The sequence below is a fragment of the Thalassophryne amazonica genome, chromosome 21, assembly GCF_902500255.1.
Source record: "Thalassophryne amazonica chromosome 21, fThaAma1.1, whole genome shotgun sequence".
NCBI lineage: Eukaryota > Metazoa > Chordata > Actinopteri > Batrachoidiformes > Batrachoididae > Thalassophryne > Thalassophryne amazonica.
In genome coordinates, this window is record NC_047123.1 from 19,556,494 (window position 1) to 19,580,242 (window position 23,749).

General features: G+C 41.4%; 1 protein-coding gene across 2 annotated transcripts in view; it reads right to left on the reverse strand.

The window, feature by feature from the left end:
- Positions 1-21,961, reverse strand: part of ppp2r5a (protein phosphatase 2, regulatory subunit B', alpha isoform) — an 88,436-nt gene extending 66,475 nt beyond the window's left edge. For both annotated transcript variants that reach the window (XM_034161721.1, XM_034161720.1), the window contains exon 1: positions 21,062-21,961. In XM_034161721.1, the coding sequence (XP_034017612.1) occupies positions 21,062-21,209 (148 nt within the window). In that variant the 5' untranslated portion in view covers positions 21,210-21,961. The remainder of the gene's footprint in view (positions 1-21,061) is intronic.
- Between the last annotated feature and the right edge of the window lie 1,788 nt (positions 21,962-23,749).

Sequence of the window (23,749 nt, forward strand, 5' to 3'; positions counted from 1 at the left end):
GGTATGAAATAAAGTTCAGCACTGACACTTTTGTCGATTTGAGGAAAGCGAGCAATGTATTTCCTTGATTAAAAGCCTGGTTGTTTATTTTTTTCAAACCATGCTCAGATCCGGCACCTAAAAGAGGCAGGGCGTAATTTAAAGATAGCAATTATTATCAAAATGCTGCTTGTTGCCTGCACTAATATGGTGTTAAATTTCACAAATATCCCTGGGTGTGACAAACTGCTTTAGATCACAGTCCTCTTCATGGCTGCGAAACCTATCCAGAGCCCGACGTGCACCTGCCAAATGACTGAGACCAGAAAGGGCTGTGATTTGTCACTTTTACGTTTTCACTCCTTCCTCTCCCTTCATATTTCAAGAGTTTTTGCAGTGCGCCCGCTGATTACATTTCGATCATGGATCAAATATGTTTGGCAGAAAAGTCCACAAATATAACTAACTTTACAACAAGGAGTTAGAAAAAGATGCCCAAATGACCCACAATTCATGGAGGAAAATTATATGTACCATATCGTTGTTTTGGAGGTTGATGATTGTATAAGGAAGTGGAGCTTTTTGAGGAACAATTTAATCCAGAAAAAGCCACTGTTCCTGCAGCAAATTGCATAAAGATGCAACAGAGAACTGTTGTGTGGGCCGCCAGAAGAGGAGGTACTGCTGGCCCACCACCAGAGGGCGCCCTGCCTGAAGTGCGGGCTTCAGGCACGAGAGGGCGCAGTCGCCTCACAGGAGCAGCCAGGGTGACAGCTGTCACGCATCACCTGCAACAGCTGTTACCCATCATCTGATCAGCAGGGGAATATCAGCAGGACGACGCCTCCACCTCTTTGCCGAGATATCGTTCTACCTGGAAGGTAACGTGCTCAGCTGACTGGTTAACAGTGATCTTTTGTGACTTTTGTGAGTTGTTTAGCTGACTCCTTTTCCAACGAGTGGTGGAGGTAGTTTTCCTGCCGTACGGATTCCTGGGTGCAGACGCACCCACATTTAATTGTTCTTTTGTTCCTCGCCAGCAGTACCAGGTCCGACACGCGAAGGCAGTGGCCACCTGGGAGTTCGGGACTTGGCGGCTCCAGTATTCCCGGGGTCTGGTGGCGGAGGAAATCGTGTGGTTCCGGTTCTGCTTTGGACAGACGTCTCCTATCTTCGAGCCTGCCCACACGACACCTTTTGTGATTTGGCTTTTGTCTATTGTTGTAATCTGATTGTATTTGTTGTGCCCATTCACAACAGTAAAGTGTTGTTATTTGACCTCATCCATTGTCCGTTCATTTGCGCCCCCTGTTGTGGGTACCTACACTTTCCCAACAAGAACTTTAAAGGGTAACACGCACGACGATGTCATTGAATGGCCACAGACTTAAGCCTGGTTTACACGGCAGGATATTAAAATTGTGTATAGGTTTCCAAAACCTGAGAGACCACAGACGTAGCGATAAAAAAAAGAAAAAAAAAATCATAGATCTAACAGGTTTGGTCGTACGTAGAGGGTGTGATGTTCAGCGACACGGTAGGGCGTTCTTTAAAGGAGTGGAGACAGCATGACCACCGGACTTTTGGTAAGTCATAACAGCTGTTTTGATTTTAGATTTCACTCCATGCCTCCATCACCTTGCTTTCTGATTGGCAGCACGTCACATTCAGCAGGCTGCGTGCTCGTTTGTGGTCAGGGGACATAACACACACTGTTCATATCGGGCCAAGACAATCCAACATGTTGAATATCCCCGATTTGCGATCGGAGCACCCCTGACGTCCTTCAGAGCAGATCAGAGTGCTTTTAACACACCACACATGGCAGGAATACCTGATGAGATTATCTTTAGTGTCATCACGATTGTCGGGGCATCCTTAAGATTGTCGGAAGGGGAAGATCGGGTCCGATATCGGCCTAATTATCTTGCCCTGTGAACCAGGCTTTAGGGACTTGCAGAAGCACAAATCAGGCTTTAGGATTTTGATCTACCATTCCACAGCAGACTTAGAAAAAACAGATTTTGTTCATTATATACATAACGAATTTTGATTATAACAGACAAAATTCGCTGGTCCACCTGAATCCATAATATGTGAGTGTTACTGTACTTACAGCCATCCAGAACAGAGGGCAGTTCTCTGGTGTGGTGGATATGGAGACATTCAGCACCAGCGCATGCTGGCGACTTGACTTGTATGAGATCAGTGTGCACATTCAGTCCTCAACTCTAGATTTTGGAGTGATTCATGTTTCGAGTCTGTGAAAAGCCTCCTCAAGCAGAGCACAAGGCGGCAGAGGCTGTCTGCGTGTAACATGCATTGTTCACGTGAAAGTACAATTGCTTATTTTTTAATCACAGCTGCTCTGAGTCCACTGTAACTCTGCATCAAGATTTATGCAGTTATACCTTTAAAAACAAGTTACCATGAGAATAAAGCTGTATTTCACACTAAACTTTGCAATCAATCTGCAGTTCAAATGAGTGCTGAACACAGATGAACTATGATCTGTTACAGCACCAGATGTATTTACATCTTAAGCACCAGAACAAGGCTATGACCAAATACATCAGAGCTTATATCTTATTTCTAAAAACATGCTCTTATAAAGTACAAAGCTGTATGGTTTCACTACAAATAACTTTCACCAAGGTTATCCTTCAAAAGTTCTTTCTCCATTCAAGCTGAAACACAAACTGCAATATGAACGAAGGCAGCAGGGTTTCAGTGCTCCTTTGACTTTCAGAGATATTTCGTTAGTAAGCCAAATTATTTTGTGGTTTGCTGCTGGAAAGACTTACTTGAATGGTTTTATTCAATGTGTTATGAGGTGATAACATTCAGGCTTCTTAGTTGACAGTTGTATAATGTGCGTCGGCTGTAAAATCTTTTTTCAAAGCCATAATGTGCACAAATATAACATTTAACCTTTTCAGTCTATAATCTTGTGTTTACTATGATAGACCATAATTAAAGAAATTTAATTCATGCATTTGTTTACTGAGTCACCCAAAGGACAGATTATTGTTGATGCTCTGGTTTTTAGTGGAAGAAATGGGGAAATGTTTGTCTGTCACTTTCAAAAGGGAGCTACTGTCATGCTGTTTTTAATATCAATTTTGGGTTCTGTTGCACTATCACGGTTTGAAGAAAAAAAAAAAACAACAAAAAAAAAACAACAAAATCTATACTCAGGTCCTTCAACAGCCATGACTTTTTCTGGTTCAAGTCTTATTTCTAAATGAACTCCACCTTCCATGATTTTTGTTTTTCGGCACTGTTCTCCTTTTCCTGACTCTTATGCAAATGATTCGTACATGACCTCCTGACCCAAGGGAAGCGTATCCGTGCAGACTAAGTAGTATCTGGTAGCAAGAAAGAACATTCCACCGGGAATGGCACTGCGAGTGCAAGTAAAGACCACCTCGAAGGGAAAATTAATATCACAGGATATCAACTGTATACTGATGTTGTTGTTGTCGTCCATTTAGCTGCTCCCATTTTTGTTTGAGGTCGCCACAGCAGATACAGGCAGATCTGCACTGGTATTTGGCACAGGTTTTATGATACAGTATGTCACATTCCTACTTATTGATATATAAGAACCCAAAGCTTTCAGAGATGAATATTAGGCTGCATTGGATCATGACTCACTGATATGAATGATATGAATTATCTCAATGAGATCAGTGCACACATTCAGTCCTCAACTCCTGATATTTCCAAGTGATTGTTTTCATGCTTGTATCCTAACTAGAGCTTGGCAGTATATCAGTATTATGAGTTTTACAGATATATTTTAGTAGGAGATATGTAAATGGGACAGCATCTTACCAATAGCAATACCAATACAACTTTGATGTTGAGTTATGACCACCGCCCCCCAAATTAAACTCGTTTGCTTTTCATATTTCTGACTCCACAGACAGAAAACAAGTTGGCTGACCCTGCCCCCTCTCTGTCTGTACAGAGTTCTTCTTCACACACAACTTTCCCGCATCATGAGGGAGTGGGGTTTGACTTAACAGTCTCTCTACAAAAAATGCAACAAAGATAAAAATGACGTAGATACAAACAGAACTGGCGACGAAGAATTAATAGTATGAAAAGTTGTTTAGATGGAGTGGAGCTTGGATTCATTGCGGGAGTTTGGCTGCTTTTATCCCCTGATTGTACAGAGAAAGTTTCAGACAGAGATAACTGAGGAGCTAGACACACAGTCTTCATTTAAAACTGTTAGTCAGACAAACAAAATATTTTGCAGTTGATTTACAGCACTTAAGCTGTAAAACACAAAGATACCTTTCCCGGTATCGGTATTTCCCCGATACGTTTCTTGCCCGATTTGTTGTGTCACTTGTAAATTCCGCTTAGTAGCTATAGAGGAAAGCAGAATCTCACTCTGCTACTGTTTCATACCTCTCTGTTTTTTTGTTGAGCGCCTTGGGGCAACTGTTTGTTGTGATCTGGCGCTATATAAGAAAAAAGTTGATTGATTGATTGATTTTCAACATGTTTTATTGAGATGCTTGACAATGTGCATGTCCAAAACAGATTCTTTTCTTATGTGACTCACTGGGCCTGATCACAGACCAGTGATGCAAGCTTAAAGCTTAAAAGCAAGCTTAAATGCTGGAAGAAAAAAAAAAAAGTTCATTGATGAACGTCTGCACTATAGTTGAGAAGTGGTTTGTATCGTACTAATCGCGAGGCTAATTACTCATAGAAGAACTAGTTCACCCAATTCAACAATGAAGTTAAAATTTTTTTACGCTATGGCATCAAATCAGCTTCATTTTTTTTTGTATCACAAGAGAAAAGGTCAGGTGAGTACCTCCCTAATTTTCAGCACAGTGAGAAGTTGCATCACTTTATACCTGATGAGACAAGTCTTGTTTTTAGTTCTGCCTTTTTTTTTTCCTGTAACAGTAACATTAAGCATAAGAAAAGATAAAGATAGTGGATCAAATTTTCCTAGCGAAATTGTTTGTATTAAAGGCATTTTTCGCACTAACTGTGAGCACCGTTTGCACACAATATGCAGTGAGTAGATGACCGTGTTATATGTGGTGATATGCAAGAATAGGAACAGGCACAACTCTCTCAGATTTAACCACAGGTCCCAGGAAGACAGCTGACATATAATCAGATGCATTCTTAGATTTCTGTAGTATCTGACAGTTTTTGAAGTAAAACTAACTGAATTCCAAGACAAAAATTATTACTTGCCAACACATGTTAATAATGTAACAATTTTAGATTTGTTAATTGTGATAACTTGTTAGCAACACTTGTAACAACTAGAGACCTGTGAACAAGCTCACAAAACAACTGCAGTGCCATACTAGTTGCTTGGAAGTACTACATATCAATGGTAGTAAATCTTTTCTGTTAAATCTCTGAATGAACAAACTGGCCAAACTCTGAACATGTAACGGACAAACATGAAGTATTTAAATAAACAATCAAGCCAACAATGAAAGTCCAATTATTTCTCTTTGAGTTAGGGCTGGATGGTAAAGCCTGAAATTTATATCACAGGATAATTTGAAGCACAAACAGTATCCTTATAGATCACAGCATATTCATTCAAAAATTCGGGTGTTTGTAGGAATCTACAAACAGCCGAATTTTTGTTTGCAGGGGGCATAAAAATATTAAGCATCAATGTTTACTGTATTATTCATGAAACTGACATCTGAACAAAGATGCAGGCCTGTTACGAGGCTTAATGTCAGCATATTGTGAGAAGAAATGTTGATTAGCCTGCCACACCATTCTCGAGTATTCCAAAGTTATATTCTTTTTCATGAGATATTTGTGATTTTATCTGGTCTGGCATCATTTTGCTCTATGCCAGATGCTAAATACTGTGGATCATTAATAAAAAATAAAAAAACTGTAGCATTATATGTCAGCTTTCGAACTTAGAGCTTAAAGAATTAGGCTCGTGACCAAAAGGTTAGCTGGTTCACATTCCCAGACCGATTAGGATGACTGGATAATCCACCAAAGCATATGAAAACAAGACCTCTTCATCACTGAGGAAGATCTGCTGTAAATCATAAGCCAAATGATTCAGCTAAAAATGTATTATTGTTGGTAGCAATACCACACAAAATGAATATCATCAGGCACATTGTGTAATAACTTGTAAATGTTGGTGAGTTGTTGGTTTTGCAATTAAAATTGTGTTTTAAGAACAGAAAGCATAAACCTAAATGTTACAGACATGACTTAGGCCTGAAAAATCCAGGTGGGAGTTATAATTCTTAATAAGAAAACTGCCCAGTTTTACTGGTATTAGCTTGGAAAACCTTTAGCTGTTAGACATCTGCAGACATTAAATTTGTGCCAATAAAACTGGTAAAGTGACACTTTTAGGCTGAGTGCAGCATTTACCTCAGCAGGTTGTCATTGTTTTCAATGACTGACAAACTATATTGTGATTCACCAGGAAATCGGAAATGCATTATGGGTAACGTAGTTTGTTTGGGGTTTTAGTGTTTAGCCGACAGATACGTTTTTCAGGTTTCATTTCAGTCCATGGCTGATGACCTGAGCGATGGGCATGACTTAAAGCAGTGATTCTTGATGGATTTAAATGCTTATGCATTTTGAAAACATCATCTTTTAGAACTCACAGGTGTCATGTTACAACGGTGACCATGCGTCGTCCGGCTTTAAGTCAGACAGTCCAGTTTTAATAAGCCTTGTCCACCTACCAACCCAGCCTTGTGCCGGATGCTCATATGTCCTCTTTTTGAGATAATCACTATTTCGTATTTCATCTAATTGTATAGAATGACAAAGTAAATGGGCCTAAATAAAAATAAATCAGTAAACAATAAATGCAATTACACATCCGCTTTATACGTTTGTTCTAACAGATTATTGGATAAAAGCGGTGTCAAATAAATATCTGTTATTTTATTGGTGAACAGCTGAAGGTAACCACATTAGCCATGTGGTTAACGTCAGGTCACACCAAAGTGTGGGCACATCTTCACTCTTTTCTTTTTTTCCGTAAAGCCACATCGCCCCGGGATGACAAAATTTCTGCTTTGTAAAGTTTATCATGCCGTCAAGCATCATCAATCATACAGGAGTGTCAACTGTGGAATAAAAGCTGACGAGAGAGCTACAATGACTCATCAATAGCTAAAGGGAGCAGCTGAAGGGACTTACCCCCTGAACGCCCTGTCACACCTTGACGATTTAGCCAGCGTATGCCAACTGTATTAAAAAACGCTGGCATAAGTCTAATAAATTCAGGGTAAGTTTTTTACAAGTTAACCCTCGGGGGTCGACGAGGTTGTATACGACCTCTGCTTTACATTTTCACGTGTATCTTTTGATCCGTAGAAGCTATCAACTTACTTTTTTTTTTTTTGTAGAATAAAGTTGAGATTTCAAGCTTTCAGAGTGGCCTTTTATTGTGGGCAGTCTAAGGCACACCTGTGCACTAATCATGGTGTCTAATCAGCATCTTGGTATGGCACACCTGTGAGGTGGGATGGATTATCTCAGCAAAGGAGAAGTGCTCACTATCACAGATTTAGACTGGTTTGTGAACAATATTTGAGGGAAATGGTGATATTGTGTATGTGGAAAAAGTTTTAGATCTTTGAGTTCATCTCATACAAAATGGGAGCAAAACCAAAAGTGTTGCGTTTATATTTTTGTTGAGTATAGGTAATAAGAAGTGCAGTAAAACAATTATATCTATAGTAAATTGTGATAAACAGCAGTGCATTATGTTGTTTTGAGTGTAATTTTTTTTCTATTGGAGAATATGCAGTTTTCCCCTACTCAGTAGTGTAAACAATATGAACATGTGCGTCTATGCATTTTTATGTGAATAGACTATGTGAAACTCACATGTTAGTGAGTCTACAATAGTATGCACACATATACTGTAATGTATGAGTACTGTAAAAGCGACTGTAGTTTTACTTTGGGAGTTTACTTGGAGCTCCTTTGTTCCTGTCTGTCCCACTTTTTGGCCTGAGGGGGTGGGGGTACTTAGGTGTGGCTCCACCTGTTCGTTTCAGTCCAATTCAGCATCACAGACTGCCGGACACACATCCACATAAACCTCCTGATTTTTGAAAAGGACGTCGTGGCAGGAAACGTAGCATTTTAAAACACGTCCCTCTGTGGTTTTTCTCCTGCAGGTGTGTTCCTCAGAGGATGCCAGTGTCGCACTCTGATCACACAGAAGCACTGCGATGATTTAAACTTTTAAAGCGTCAGTCGACCGCGATCAGGTATGATCATCAGACGTCCTGATTGATCAGTGTGATCAGAATGAAGGGCTGTGTCTCTTTAAACTTTTAAAGCGCCGTCGCTGACAGTGTGAGCTGTCGGTGATCACACCAACAGATCACCAGATCATTTCATTTAGGTCTGATCACGTCGCGGTCGACTGGTGCTTTAAAAGTTTAAATCATCACAGCGTTTCATTATTCAGGTGTGTGACTGATGACCTGATCAGCTGACCTGATCAGAAAGCAACCGCTCTGCGCTTTAAAAGTTTAAAGAGTCACAGCACTCCATTCATTCACGGCAGCATTTACCACAGCCAGTCGACTCATCAGCATTCTGTACACAATAAAAATGGTCCACCAAGATAAAAATAAAAATAAAATTATGTTAAATTACTCTGTTTCTGACCAGCACCACACTGCGCAGCACCGACCTGAACCACTCGGTGGTAACGGGGCTGTCGGCATAAGCTGGTTAATCGTCAAGGTGTGACAGCTGCATTAACTTATTAAACGTAAGCCACCGTATGCCAGCATTTTTAATACGGTCGGCATACGCAGGCTAAATCATCAAGCTGTGACAGGGCCTTCAGGGACTAAGTAAGTCCCTAGAGCTGCGCCCTTGTTTTCACTCGAGGTCACCACAGCAACTCTAATGAGGATCTGCATGTTGATTTGGCACAACTTTGACTCCGGATGCCCTTCCTCCATTACATGGAGAAATGTGGCAGGGGTGGGGTTTGAACCAGGAACTTTCTGCACTGAAACCAAGTGCACTAACCACTTGGCCACCACCCCTGCTCAATAGCTAAGGGAGTAACCTGTGGAAAGATAAAGATGAAAGCTATGTGTGAAGATGTCTTAGCACCCTACTCCATCCAGACACATATGGACTATATAAAAGAAAATGAACTGCATTATTCACTGATCGTACCTTTGCATCAAGCAAGTACGATCAAGTGTTTTCCTAGTACTGAGATAGTTTCACTTTGAGGAGGTCATGCAGCATGCACTGCTAGACTTTTACAGCGACAGTAAGGAGACGTCGTGACAAGTAAGGAGACATCGGAAGCTATAACCAATCAGCTGCTGGCAAAACTCGAGATGTGTGGTCTAGATGTCCAAAAAAATGTCAGCATATGCAGCAACCAAAGCCAGCGTTAACTATGGACAATAAAACAATGTTTATCAGAAGCTAAAATTAGCTGAAAATGACGTGCTTGGTTCAACCTATTTAGCACACATTCTGCACAATGCTACAAGATAAGCAGTTGGCAGCTTGGATCTGGACATGAAAAATGTTGTGTTAAAGGTGTATAGCCATTTTAGCGTCTTAGCTAGCAGAAAGGTGCAGCGGAGGGAATTTTACGAGTCTGTGGAGGTGGATGAGCGCAACCTGCTGCAGCACGTCATCACAAGGTGGTTGTCTCTGCTGCCGTCTATCGACCGAATGCTGAAGTACTGGAAGCCCCTGACCAGCTATTTTCAGAGCCTTGGAGGGGAAGAATGCCCCAAGATGTTGTGGAAGTGTTTTGCAGAGGATGGCGCTGAAGTATCCGAGATGTACTTCCTCATCCTAAGTCAAACTCTGAAGGTGTTCTCAGACTGCATTGATGCACTTGAGGCGAAGTCATTCAGCATAAACCTCTGTTTAAAGTGATGACTGAACTGAAAGGGAAACTTGAGAAGAGGCTGAAGGACATTTTTTTGGCTTTGCTGTGAACAACAAACTTAAACAGCTAAGTCCTGATTAGGCAAAGAGATGTGAGGCTGATTTAATTCTATGAAAGAGCAAAGCAACATGTGAGTGCAAGGCATGACTTCTCTGAGAACAGCTTTCACAGCAAAGTGTCAAAGCTCAGCCTCACAACTGCTGTGTCTTATGAAGAGTACAACGATGCAGTCCAGGCCTGCAAACTGAAAGATGTTGATATGGGTGGACTCTATGAGGAATACGGCACGGTGGAAGCTATTCTCAGCTCTTCAGAAATGGAAGGTTGCCAGTGAGGAGCGCTATCTGAAGCCGTTTTCCAAAGCAGATGTCCCACTTGTGAACTTGAGGAAGGTCAGCACCTACAACTAGAAATGAGAGGGGAAAAAACTCTTGGAAGCAGCCAGGAAAGGCCAAAAATATCAAAAATAGAGATTCACCTCTTTGGTGAGTCCCCCAGAGTCATGTTATGTTATGGGTTTGATGTAATTTTTCAGTTTGTTCAGTCTTGAAAAATGTCCTCCTTTTTGGTTTTACAGAAATAGGCATCCTACACATAACGCAAGGAATACTATAAGCACAGCCAGGCCCATTAGCTTTGCTCTGATTTATGACAATTAACTTCACATTAAGAAGTATTTTCATTAAAGAATTTACTATTTTGCGCAGCAGAGAACCAACACAGTCACAGTGCTGTTAGTACAACCCCTAGCAATAATGATGGAATCACCGGCCTCGGAGGATGTTCATTCAGTTGTTTAATTTTGTAGAAAAAAAAGCAGATCACAGACATGACACAAAACTGAAGTCATTTCAAATGGCAACTTTCTGGCTTTAAGAAACACTATAAGAAATCAAGAAAAAAAATTGTGGCAGTCAGTAACGGTAAATAAAAAATAAAAAATATGGACTCACTGTTTCTTTCTCTTTTTGCTCTGTATGCACCACTCTGCATTTAATCATTAGTGATTGATCTCTGCTCTCTTCCACAGCATGTCTTTTTCTTGATTCTCTCCCTCAGCCCCAACCAGTCCCAGCAGAAGACTGCCCCTCCCTGAGCCTGGTTCTGCTGGAGGTTTCTTCCTGTTAAAAGGGAGTTTTTCCTTCCCACTGTCACCAAGTGCTTGCTCACAGGGGGTCATTTTGACCGTTGGGGTTTTTCTGTAATTATTGTATGGCTTTTTCCTTACAATATAAAGCGCCTTGGGGCAACTGTTTGTTGTGATTTGGCGTTATATAAATAAAATTGATTTGATAGGAGCCACACAGTGTCACCGCAGCAACCAACCAGTCCCGCTTTACGACAACTGTCGTAACAGCCAGGCTTTGAGTGGTGTTTATTCTCCTCGAAATTCCGCGGATCCAAGGAAACTGATTTACACACAGATCAGTGTACACGGACTTATAAAACTTGCATGATGTCGTAAAAAAAGAACGCTTTGCGATAAGCATTTTAAAAACTCAGTAACGATCACAATTAAAGAGTACAACACTAACACCCCCGCCCCCTCCCTATGATGAAATCCGCGGAATCCCATGGATCAGTGGAGTTTTCACAGCCCTGCAGAAAAGCACCACATAAAGCTTTCTTTAAGTTTTCACAGTTTTAAGCAGAACCAGTACTCAGGTTGTGTTTTTTCCCCCCTCTCTCTTTCTCCCAGGTTTTTGTGTTCTAATGAAATAAGTTTCAGTTCTTACCTACTTTAATTTTTTTGCATTTCAACAATGAAGAGTATCACTTGCATTCTGAGAGAAGAGTCAAGTGGTGCATTTCTCTGGGCCTGATCCACTACACAGGTGCGTCAGCGTTGAGGACCCCAGCGTTTGGAGAAGGACAAGGGCACACTGCAGCAGATAGATGGCTACTTTCAAGCACTGGGGTAGGACTAGTTGTCTGCCTGGGGGGCCTTTGGCGAATGTGGCGACATGCAGCACCTCTGCATGCTCCCAGACCTGGCCTGATGTGAGTAATGAGGTTTTGTCTTAAATATCAACCACTGTGTCATGACTGCGTCAAGGAAGCAACATGCAAACGTGGTCAAGTCCCGCCCCCCCCCCCCCCCCCCCACCCGCAAAACAATTCACATTTTATTTGAAAATGTGTACTATTTAAAAATGTGGCATCTTTTACTTTGCTATATGGTGATATGAGTGGGGTGATGGTGGCCAAGTGGTTAATGCACTTGGTTTCAGTGCGGAAGATTCCCGGTTCGAATCCCACCCCACCACATTTCTCCATGTAATGTGAAGGGCATCCGGCGTAAAATTTGTGCCAATTCAACATGCAGATCCATCTTGGATTTGCTGTGGCGACCCCCAAGTACAAAACAAGGGAGCAGCCGAAGGGACTTACTATATGGTGATGTGAGTGGGCCTTGAAGAGACAAAAACAAACAAACAAAAAAAACACTAAAAAATTTGTTCATGACCTCATGGGGCTGCAGCACCTACTGGGGGCCATGGGGGACCTCCCACTGAAATTTTGAAATATTATATGTAGACGTGGGCCGGTATGAGATTTGTACGGAATGATAACCGTGGGCAAAAATACCGCGGTTTCACGGTATTATGTATAGCTTTAAAATGTGCTTTAACAACATTATGGCTATTTGCATATGAAGTGCGCATGATTCAGGCGCACTAATTGACGCGATATCTACCGCTACAAGCACTACACCACTGATAACTTTAGAGAAAATACCAAAATAAGTGTCACCCTTTTAGACATGTAGCATGTGCCCCGTGAAAAACATGACTTAATTGCTTAGGGAGAAACGTGGCTGGAATAAGGTCTGGAACTCTGGATGCTCAATACTTGGCCTAGCTTCACCAACAAAGTGCTTGGAATAGATGTATTTGTCCTTCTTGACATGTTTGTGGGAGAAATTTGGTTGACCACAAGCACGACTCGAGTCCACTGCTTGTACTTCTCAGTGGTTTCAAAGATGGGATAAAGTTTACTCCTTCCATGTAATCCTTTGGGGTATCTTGAATTGCTCTGAGTCTGACACAGGCCAGTATGTCCACCAGCATGTTTTGCATGTTGGACGACCTCCTTCCTCCAATTTGTTGGAGTCTGCCTTTTTACGGCAGCCAAAGTAATCCCATACAGCTGACCTGGTCCTTTTAGATGGAGGGAAAAGTTCAGCGCAGGCTTTGCCTCCTTCAGCCATGATGCAGAGCTAGCTAACTTTAGTTGCTTGTTTGTAAGCAGAGACAGAGGTGCGCAACCTGGGGGAAGGACGGCAGCGGCCGCCTCTGCTTTGCCTGTCAAGAATTCTCACAACCCGCTTATACCGTAGGGACGGTATAACGGAAAATTTTTGTGGTTTTGATACTGTGGCTTTTTCATACTGCAGTATACCGTGAAACCAGTTATCGGCCCATGTCTAATTCTAAGCAATTTGGTGCAATTAATAAGCTAAATGAGAGATATCCTCAGTCTCATTTTCTTTCTTATTTTAGTCATAAAAAGTCTATTTTCTCCATACTGGCAAGATAACTATAATAAAGAGTCTGTCATATGGATTAGACTGTTATTAGGCCTATTATTTTATAAAATTGCATATTTGCATTGGACTGTTCCTGTTCTCTCTCTACACTTATCTAAACATTTGACTTCAGGAATTTGTGCTTTTATAACAACTGACAGTGTCATAACATGAACAAAGATAAAATCTGATACAAGTTGCACCTACTGTTCATTACTTTTAGTTCTCAGGAGCAATGATTTGGGTTTAAATTTGATTCTTATTCTCTTATATAAATGGGAAATGTAATAACAGATTTTTTTTCTACCCAGTGCAAATCTCAGCATTTCTGGCATATTGACATTCATGGATCATGCAAAACGACACAGAAAAGTTTTTCACATCAATATTTGACTTCTACGAGCATGTTAAATGTTTATCGTATTTTTCTCCACACGAATATTTCACGCCCACGTAACCCTATAAAATGCATATTTTGCAGGCTAGCTCAATAAATAAACATATCAAGTTTGCGTGGAGACAGCCTGAAGTAAATTAATCTAAAATATAGATTATGATTCATGCTAAATAACTTGAATAATGTTAAATGACAACAGATTCCTTCAAAAACATGCTATAATAAGATCAAAAGACTTACTGGGAGGGTTTTCTGTATAAACGATTAAAAAAAAAAAAGTTGGGTCGACATTTTGGTCCTTTTGCTCGATTCAGGCCCATTTCAATTTATTCCTGATTAACTTTAAATTGTCTCTGTGCAGCAGAAGAATGTTTCCATCCATCTGATTTGTAGTTTCAACACGACATGGAGTTCACAGGAAAATCTGTAAGACTGTCTCTCATTTACTGCTGTGTAGACGAGCGGCAGCAGTCTTGGATCAGGATGTGAAAACATGAGACTTAATGGCTACTGTGGCGTCTCAGAGACATTTCCACATGATTTTACAAATACGAACATCATGAGATAAAAAAGCTTTTCAACCTACCATCCCTGGTTCTCAAGAACAGGCACCTAAGTGGCTCTACTCTACTCTTTTCTACTCTCCTATTTTACTCTTCCTTTTTAGATACACCTTTATATACTGGCATAGTTCCACCTTAGAATTGGAATATAATATATAAGATATACCTTACTAAATTTTCATGAAATCAGACCACAGACTAAATCCGACATGGGCCAGGAAAACGACAATAACCTGGAAACGTTCGCCAAATGTAAATACCCAGATTTCCCCAGAAAAGTCCCATCAGTGTATATAGAGCTCACTGCATGTCATTGAGTTGTTACAGGGCTGTTTGTGAACAGAATCTTACATCTACTTTAAGCCCCCTGCCAAATTCTCTCATTTTTCATACACCTACCAATATGTTTTACATCCCAGTTAGTCTTGGGATTGGATGTCCCAGTGGTAAATGGCCTGCATTTATATAGCGCTTTTCCATCTGCATCAGATGCTTAAATTGCTTTAAAAATAATGCCGCACATTCACCCCAATGTGAGGGTGCTGCCATACAAGGTACTCACTACACACTAGCAGCAACTAGGGGATTAAGGACCATGCCCAAGGGCCCTTAGTGATTTTCCAGTCAGGCTGGGATTTGAACAGAGGATCCTCTGGTCTGAAGACCAATGCTCACCTCCCCAATCTGATCAGATCACTGAATACGACATAGACAATCTCAAAAAAGTACTTCCAATTGTATATTAACACGCTGGCAGTATACGGCATCAAGCAAACGGTAAAACAGAGGAGCGTTAGACAAACAATTCCACCACAGCTGACTGTGAGAGCAGTAGCCACACCATGACACTACAGTGGAATGTTACGATTGTCAACTCTATCTGCTTGCTGCTGCAACAACAAGGAAAAACTGCACTGCTGCGTGTCATATTCAAAACAGTGGATAGAACGCACCCTTTCATGAAAGGGTGAACGTCACTCCTTTCTTGGAAGAAATGGCTCCTCACCACACACAGAATGGTTTCTTTCAACTTCCAGCAAGTCAGTCATTCTCTAACTCTATCACAGGAGAAATGGGGATCTTTACTCACAGCCACAAAACATCAACAAAGTTACTGCAGTTTGAGCAAAGCAACACCACTAAAGTGCAACTTCAGAGATGGTGTTGCAATTCTGTGTTGTCGTTGGCAACAATCTGCTGCTACATATAGCCACTACTGTTCTGAACAGTTACATGCAGCGGCATATGGTAGACAGATGACAGGAAAAGTGGTAACTTTGCAGTCTTAAGATGGACAAGAGACTTGCAAAACATACAGAAACAAGATCTTACTGATGGCTGCTTAAGGAATTTAATCAACTTTATTTTGCAGGTACACCTTCATTTTTATAGGGGCAAGTCACTCCTGCAGATCTGATGGAACACCAGGTGTCTGCATAAAAAACAAGTCTTATTGTCCACCTTTGAGCATTGCTGAGGAGAAAAAGTTTGTCCTTGCAACTGCAGGTGGAAAAAGTTGAAAATGTTTACCTTTTGACACATGCATTATTGTAGAACATTGTGTGTTGCTGCAACAGTTAAGTGATGGCCAATTTTTCCTCCGTCCACTCACTGAAATATGCAGTTCACCATGTATTCTGCATACCAGCATACTTTGTTTTTAAGCTACAGAACACTGCCTGGTTGCGTGTTACGTTTCTGTTGTGTTTACGTGTCTGTATGCAGCAGTTTCAATGAGTTTTATTGTTACGTGGAGAAACCAAACTAGTGGATAGAGATCCCACCCAGATGTCCACACTGCAGTGGTGTCTCCATGTGCAACGATGCAACAAGAATCTTGTGGGGACAGATGTCTTGAAAACTACGTATACTCAAAATGGTGAAGTTTGATACTTTGAGAATGTCACCATTGTCACTAGCTGTTTTTACTGATGTATATCTGTGTTTTATGCATAATTATTTGTCTATGATATTCTTTTTATTGTTTGAAGCTAGTCAACAAGCCCCATGCTGGAACCACCGATGTTCATGTTAGCTTCTGCCCATGCTCTTATAGCAATAACTTGTTTGGTTTCATCTTTTCTCTGTCATATTAACACACACTCTATTGAAAACCAACATATCCTTAAACAGAACCAGCCAACGATGATGTGAGACCTACTCCACCACTCTGCAACACTGCAACAGCGCAAAAATATGCAATAAACAACATCCAAAAGACGAGAGAGCTGTGACTAAGCACACAAATGATACCCCCCACCCTGCCATACCAGCTGCTTGAATGCATTAAATATCATGGCAGTAAATCTTTTGTGATGAAATGAATTAAACTGGGTAAACTCTGTACTGAAAAGGCCAACAGGTATGTTTATACATATAACTGAAAGATCTAAGCAAGTCCCTTCGGCTGCTCCCTTGTTTGCACTCAGGGTCACCACCCAAAATCCAACATGGATCTGCGTGTTGAATTGGTACAAGTTTTACACCGGATGCCCTTCCTGATGCAACTCCACAATACATGGAGAAATGTAAAGGACAGAAGCCCAATAATCTGTTGAAGATGTTGGACAGGAGTAAACATGCACGTCTTCATATAGCATGCCAACATCGAGTGCATTTTCAATGAAATCCAAACATTACAAGAATCACAAACAGACACACATCTGCAAACAACGGGGGTATAACAACTTAATCACGTGCTCAAAATCTGTAGAAAGAAGCAGTGATTAGCCTCACGTCGTGAGATGAACCACTAAGGTTAGTCTTACAGACGTCATGTGACCCAGCATAACCACCAAGGTTGGGGTTGTGTGTGGCTGCAGAATGTGGAGAAAATGGAGCTCCACTTTAGCCCAGAAACACATGACCCAAACCATCTCTGAAAAGAAAACACATTTGATCTGGCTCTGAGTGTAGCACAAGTGGAGGGCAGTCCCGTGTTTCCATCTAGACAGAAGTCATGTGTAAGACTAAACACAGCCTTTAAAAAAAAAAGACTAATGTTAGCTTAGCCCATTGACTCCTGCATCAATTAACATCAGGCACGGTGCTGTGTTTGAAAATAAAGCTCTTAATGTGTGCAGCCATCACTACTTTTATTGCGGAGGTGCTCTGGACCTGAAAAGAAAATATTCCAGATTGCCACATATGCAAAAAGCTCTGCAAAAAAAAGTATATGTAATGATAGGAGACACCAAATAGTTGGTGAGATGAATATATTAGAGAGCAAGTTTGACATTCCCTGACAACTACTGAGAAGGTAATGTATACACTCCAAAATAGCTGTGGCTCAGTGGCTGCTGACCACATTCGGAAAACCCTATAGATGCTTTGACCAACAGTCTCTATGTGAGTGGGATAAAAACCTCTGGGGAACACAATGTTCAAGACTGAGCCTTTTCAGTTTTGGCAGACGTATACTCTCTGATGGCAACATTTTCTGTAATTTGTTATACATCTAGAGCAGTGGTGTCTAAAGTATTCCAGAAAGGGCCAAGAGGGTGCAGGTCTTCTTTCCAGCCACCAACTCCAGCAGGTGATTTCACTGATTTAACATCACTTTGAGCAGATGGGATGAGTTCATCAGTGAAATCACCTGAATTTTTTAAATTGTCATTACCTAGGTTGCCGAAGGCAAAGCAAGGGTAAGAACTCCTTGAATATGTGCATCTGTCTGTGCTCCCTTGTGGTCATCTATTCCATGTTTACGAAATATCTTCACAAAGACTTCATGTATCAAGGTGAAACTTGGTACACAATGTCAACACACTAAAACCTTGGAGTCTTGACACTAACCATATTCATTCATTCATTTTCTACACCCACCTTACTCCAATTAAGGGTCACGGGTGGCTAGAGCCTATCCCACCAGTCAAAGGTACACCCTGGACAGCACGCCAGTCTACAGGCCTGTCTACAGGGCAAACACATTCACACACCTACAGTGAATTTAAAGTTTCCAATTTACCTAACCTGCATGTCTTTGGATGTGGGAGGAAACTGGAGCACCCAGAGGGAACCCATGTGAACACGGGGAGAACATGTAAAGGCCACAGAAAAACGTTTTTACTGTGAGACAGGGTTTGATTCCCACTCAAGCTACATGTTGGACAATACATGTGCATTGTCTCAGTCTACCCAGCTGTAAATGAGTACCTACCTTGGCTGAGCAAGTAACCTTCAATGGACTCAGTCATGGATATCACTATATTTGTTGTGCCCTATACATTCTGGGAATGCAAGGGGGCAAACAACAATGGACTCTCCTGACTTCACTACATTTACAGTGGAATAACTCAAAGATTTCTTAAAGTAGTCCAAAATAGTCATCTTTTCAAGACATTTATCTCCTTTGTCAAAGTCTTTGCTTTTCCTCTTTTCGTTCGACATGTGTGGAGGTGATCACTGTGCCAGAAACAACTAAAGTTTATACGCTTGTCTTTAGAAACTACTACTGATCACCTGAAATAATTAACACGTTAGATTCTTGTGTTAGCTCTGTCGTGAAGTATACCTTCCTCTGCACAAACTGCGATCATAACCGAACGTTAGATCATTTTTATTGCTATTTATTTTAACATAATTAGTGAGATGAGGTAGCTGTTTTGTAAGCGTTTATTTCCTCCTCCTCCTTTTTGAGCATTGTTTTTGTTGACATAGTTCTCTTGTGGATTATTTTCTCTTGTGTGTGTGTGCACACACGTGTTTTGTGCAAAATAAATTCAGTTAATTCATTAAGACCAATCTATCACAGCGATATGATGACAGAAATAACTCAAATGATCTAACATTCAGTTACGAATGCAGTCTCTGCTGACAAATGTAAATTTCATGACGGAGTTAGTGCGGGAAGCTAACGTGAATCAATCTAGATGATCAGTGGTAATATTTTTAAAGACCAATGTAAAAACTTTTGTTATTCCTGGCACAGTGATCACCTTCAGGAGACAAAGGAGATAAGCATCTTGAAAAGATGACCATTTTTGAGTACTTTAAAAAAATAAAAAAATCTTTCAGTTATTCCACCGTGAATGTAGTGAAGAGTCAACAGACACCAATGTTTGCCCCCTTGCCTTCCCAGAATTCACAAGAAATATGGCGGTATCCATGACCAAGTCTATGGACTGCCTTCCCATCCAGGACAAGTCTTAGACTCTCATCCACGTCACACTACGGAATCCCAAGAAAAGCGCCAGGGCCTCTACAGGACTTACTTCTCTTCTTATTCATAAGGCAAAGGCTATACGCCAAACCGTTTGGCAGATAAGTCATACATTGAACATTACACGCCCAACGGCTGGGCAGATAAATATAATGTCTTACCTTATTGGCCCAACCCTTGGGCAGATAAATATCTTACCTTATTGACCCAACCGTTGGGCAGATAAGTCATACATTGAACACTGCATGCACAACCGTTGGGCAGATAAATATAATGTCTTACCTTATTGGCCCAACCTTTGGGCAGATAAATATAATGTCTTACCTTATTGGCCCAACCTTTGGGCAGATAAATATAATGTCTTACCTTATTGGCCCAACCCTTGGGCAGATAAATATCTTACCTTATTGACCCAACCGTTGGGCAGATAAGTCATACATTGAACATTGCATGCACAACCGTTGGGCAGATAAATACAATGTCTTATCTTATTCACCCAACAGTGATCGTGTATTTGACACGTTTTGTGCATCTAAACTACGTTTTTTACACCACTTTTTAAGGTTCTATTGTGACGTATGTTTGACACATTTAACGGCGCCATCTTTAATTACTGCGTAAACACCCCAATGGATCAAAACAGACAAATTTCATAAGCATTTTGAACGGAAGCCTGTTGATGACGAAACAGTTTTTGAACAAAATGCTGCTTGTTGGCTGTAAGATGGTGTTAGTTTGACACAGTTCCCTGGGTGTGATGAACCAAACAGAACCGCTTTAGATCACAGCCCCTCCGTGGGGTGCGAACCTTCCCGCAGCTGGCGAAAAAATATCCGCCTTTTTTCCCTCCCGCGTTGAAACCAGAAGTGAGCTTACAAGTGCGCTCATTGGTCAGTTGTGGTTGGGCGTATATGCACGCGTATTTACTTTACTGAACCAACGGTTGGGCGTATAGCCACTCCATATTCATAAAGACTTCATACGCTGAGGTGAATCATTGTACACAAGATCAATTCACTCATTGCGGAAACCAAGGGGCTGGGTCTTGCACACCTTGTGTACACAATATACTGAAAATACTTTGTACTTCTAGATGGAACTTGACACAATACGACACCTCACAAAGATCTCAAACATGGTCAACATTAGGTGTATTTCAGCTGTAGCTGTGGCTAACAAGAGGTAGTCCCTGAAACCTAGGGTATGCAAGAATTCCCACCATTATGGGTTGTGATCAAACTTGCTGCTGCAGATTAAATCTTGCTAAGTTTACACAAATTTGAGGTTGCATTACTCCACATTTTGTCTTTCCAACAGCTTTCTTTATGCAGAGTTAAATTTGGAAATGCAAAACATCCAATGCAATAAAAAATTCATCTGCTGCATTGTGTGAGAGCTGTTGCAGCGTGTGTTTAATCAGTGCAGATCCAGCAGTGATCTGGTCATGACAGGTGCCTATTTTAAGCTGCAGACCCCTTCATCCTCTTACCTCTGAGCTGCGGCAGCGGCGAAAGGTCCACCAGAGCGCTGTGGGTACGGTACTGTGAAGATCCCTGAGATCTCCTCTGTCTCTGGGCCTTCCTCATGGACTTTCTCGTAAAGCCATCCACTTTCTCGGATGCAGAGACCGCCGACATTTTGATGGAAAATTAAAAAAAAAAAAAAGTTTCAGGCGAGCTGTTATATTCCTGTCAGCGTCCCGTGTGTCCTCTTGTTTATTCTACGATCGCATTAAAACTGAAACATGAAACGGAATCTACTCAGAGTGCTCCAACATGGTCGAAGTGACAGTTTGCAAAACCTGCACCATAAGGATTTTTTTTTTTTTCAGGAGCAGAAATCCAAACAACTTAAGACTTTGCACGCCATAACACAGCTGCCAACTGATGTCTTAAATGTCTAATTTTGCTCCTTGGTTGTGTGTACCTGTTGCAAAACATAAATGCATCGTCTCTTGTCTGGACAAGTTGTCAGAGAATCCAGCTGAGTCTGCTGCTAGCTAACTTAGCTAGCGTGCTAAAATTAGCTGACCTTATCGTACAACCGCTGCTGGGGGGGGAAAGTTACAAAAAACAGCCGCCCAGTAAAACTTCACATAGCTATGCGTGAAAACACCAAGTCTTCATCAACCGTTTCAGTCCTTGTTCGTCTTCCGCTGGGAATATCCAGAACTATCACTCTCGGGGAAGTTCAATTTTGGTCGACGACACAGCAAAAAGTTAGCCGTGTCCACACTGGAGCCACTCTTCTTCGTTATGCATTTCTCGCAAAACTTACATCAATTACTCCGTTTTCTGGACTCCCTCCACCGAATATTTGTTTGTATTTTCTTAGTATTTACAATTTCCTAGCTGTCGTGCTCAGTAGCAGACAGCCATAAAACACTCCCAACAGTGCGGCGGCTCGCTCCGCTACAGAGGCTGACAGGCTGCGTCACTGCGCGACACCTCCGACGACCAATCAGAACTCGAGTTTTTCAAAATACGGAGCATTTAGACCAATAGAACTGCGGCAAAAGCGGGTCCTAAACATGTGACATGCAAAAACAAATAAAACCAAAGAAATCCACACTTGTTTAAAAAATAAATGCTTCAAAATCTCTATCATTTATTAAAAAATATATTTTTATGGATAAAAAAAAATCCATAAAAGCTAATTAAAAAAAAAAAAAAGGAAATATGCAAGTTTGAGGCTGAGTGTGAAGCAATTGGAATGAAAATCAGCACTTATCAGGATATGTCAGGATATGTCATTCAAGGCGCATATTAAACAAATATGTAGGACTGCCTTTTTGCATTTACGCAATATCTCTAAAATCAGAAAGGTCTTGTCTCAGAGTGATGCTGAAAAACTAATTCATGCATTTATTTCCTCTAGGCTGGACTATTGTAATTCATTATTATCAGGTTGTCCTAAAAGTTCCCTAAAAAGCCTTCAGTTAATTCAAAATGCTGCAGCTAGAGTACTGACGGGGACTAGCAGGAGAGAGCATATCTCACCCGTGTTGGCCTCTCTTCATTGGCTTCCTGTTAATTCTAGATAGAATTTAAAATTCTTCTTCTTACTTATAAGGTTTTGAATAATCAGGTCCCATCTTATCTTAGGGACCTCGTAGTACCATATTACCCCATTAGAGCACTTCGCTCTCAGACTGCAGGCTTACTTGTAGTTCCTAGGGTTTGTAAGAGTAGAATGGGAGGCAGAGCCTTCAGCTTTCAGGCTCCTCTCCTGTGGAACCAGCTCCCAATTCAGATCAGGGAGACAGATACCCTCTCTACTTTTAAGATTAGGCTTAAAACTTTCCTTTTTGCTAAGGCTTATAGTTAGGGCTGGATCAGGTGACCCTGGACCATCCCTTGGTTATGCTGCTTTAGACGTAGACTGTGGGGGGGTTCCCATGATGCACTGTTTCTTTCTCTTTTGCTTTGTATGCATCACTCTGCATTTAATCATTAGTGATCGATCTCTGCCCCCCCTCCACAGCATGTCTTTTTCCTGGTTCTCTCCCTCAGCCCCAACCAGTCTCAGCAGAAGACTGCCCCTCCCTGAGCCTGGTTCTGCTGGAGGTTTCTTCCTGTTAAAGGGGAGTTTTTCCTTCCCACTGTAGCCAAGTGCTTGCTCACAGGGGGTCGTTTTGACCGTTGGGGTTTTTCATAATTATTGTATGGCCTTGCCTTACAATATAGAGCGCCTTGGGGCAACTGTCTGTTGTGATCTGGCGCTATATAAAAAAAAAAGTTGATTGATTGACTTACAAATCTGAAACCATGGTCCTCTGTCAGAAAAAGGGTGTATAGGCCTCTCTGGGTCACGGGAGAGTTATTGACCCAAGTGGAGGATTTTAAGTGTTTTGGGGTAAGTTGGAGTGTGATATTGATAGATGGATTGGGGCGATGCCTGCTGTACCGGATCATCGTGGTGAAGAGAGTGCTGGCCCAAAAGGCGAGACTCTTGATTTATACTCCTACCTCTCACCTATGATCATGAATTTTGGGCAATGACCGAAAGAACAAGATCGCAGATACAAGTGGCGTTAATGAGAGTCCTCCATCAGATGTCTGAGCTTCAGTCCGGGACAGGGTGAGAAACCCGGCTACCTGGGAGGGAATCCAAATAAAGCCGCTGCTTCTTCACATCAAAAAGGAACAAACTGAGGTGGTTCGGACATCTGGTAAGG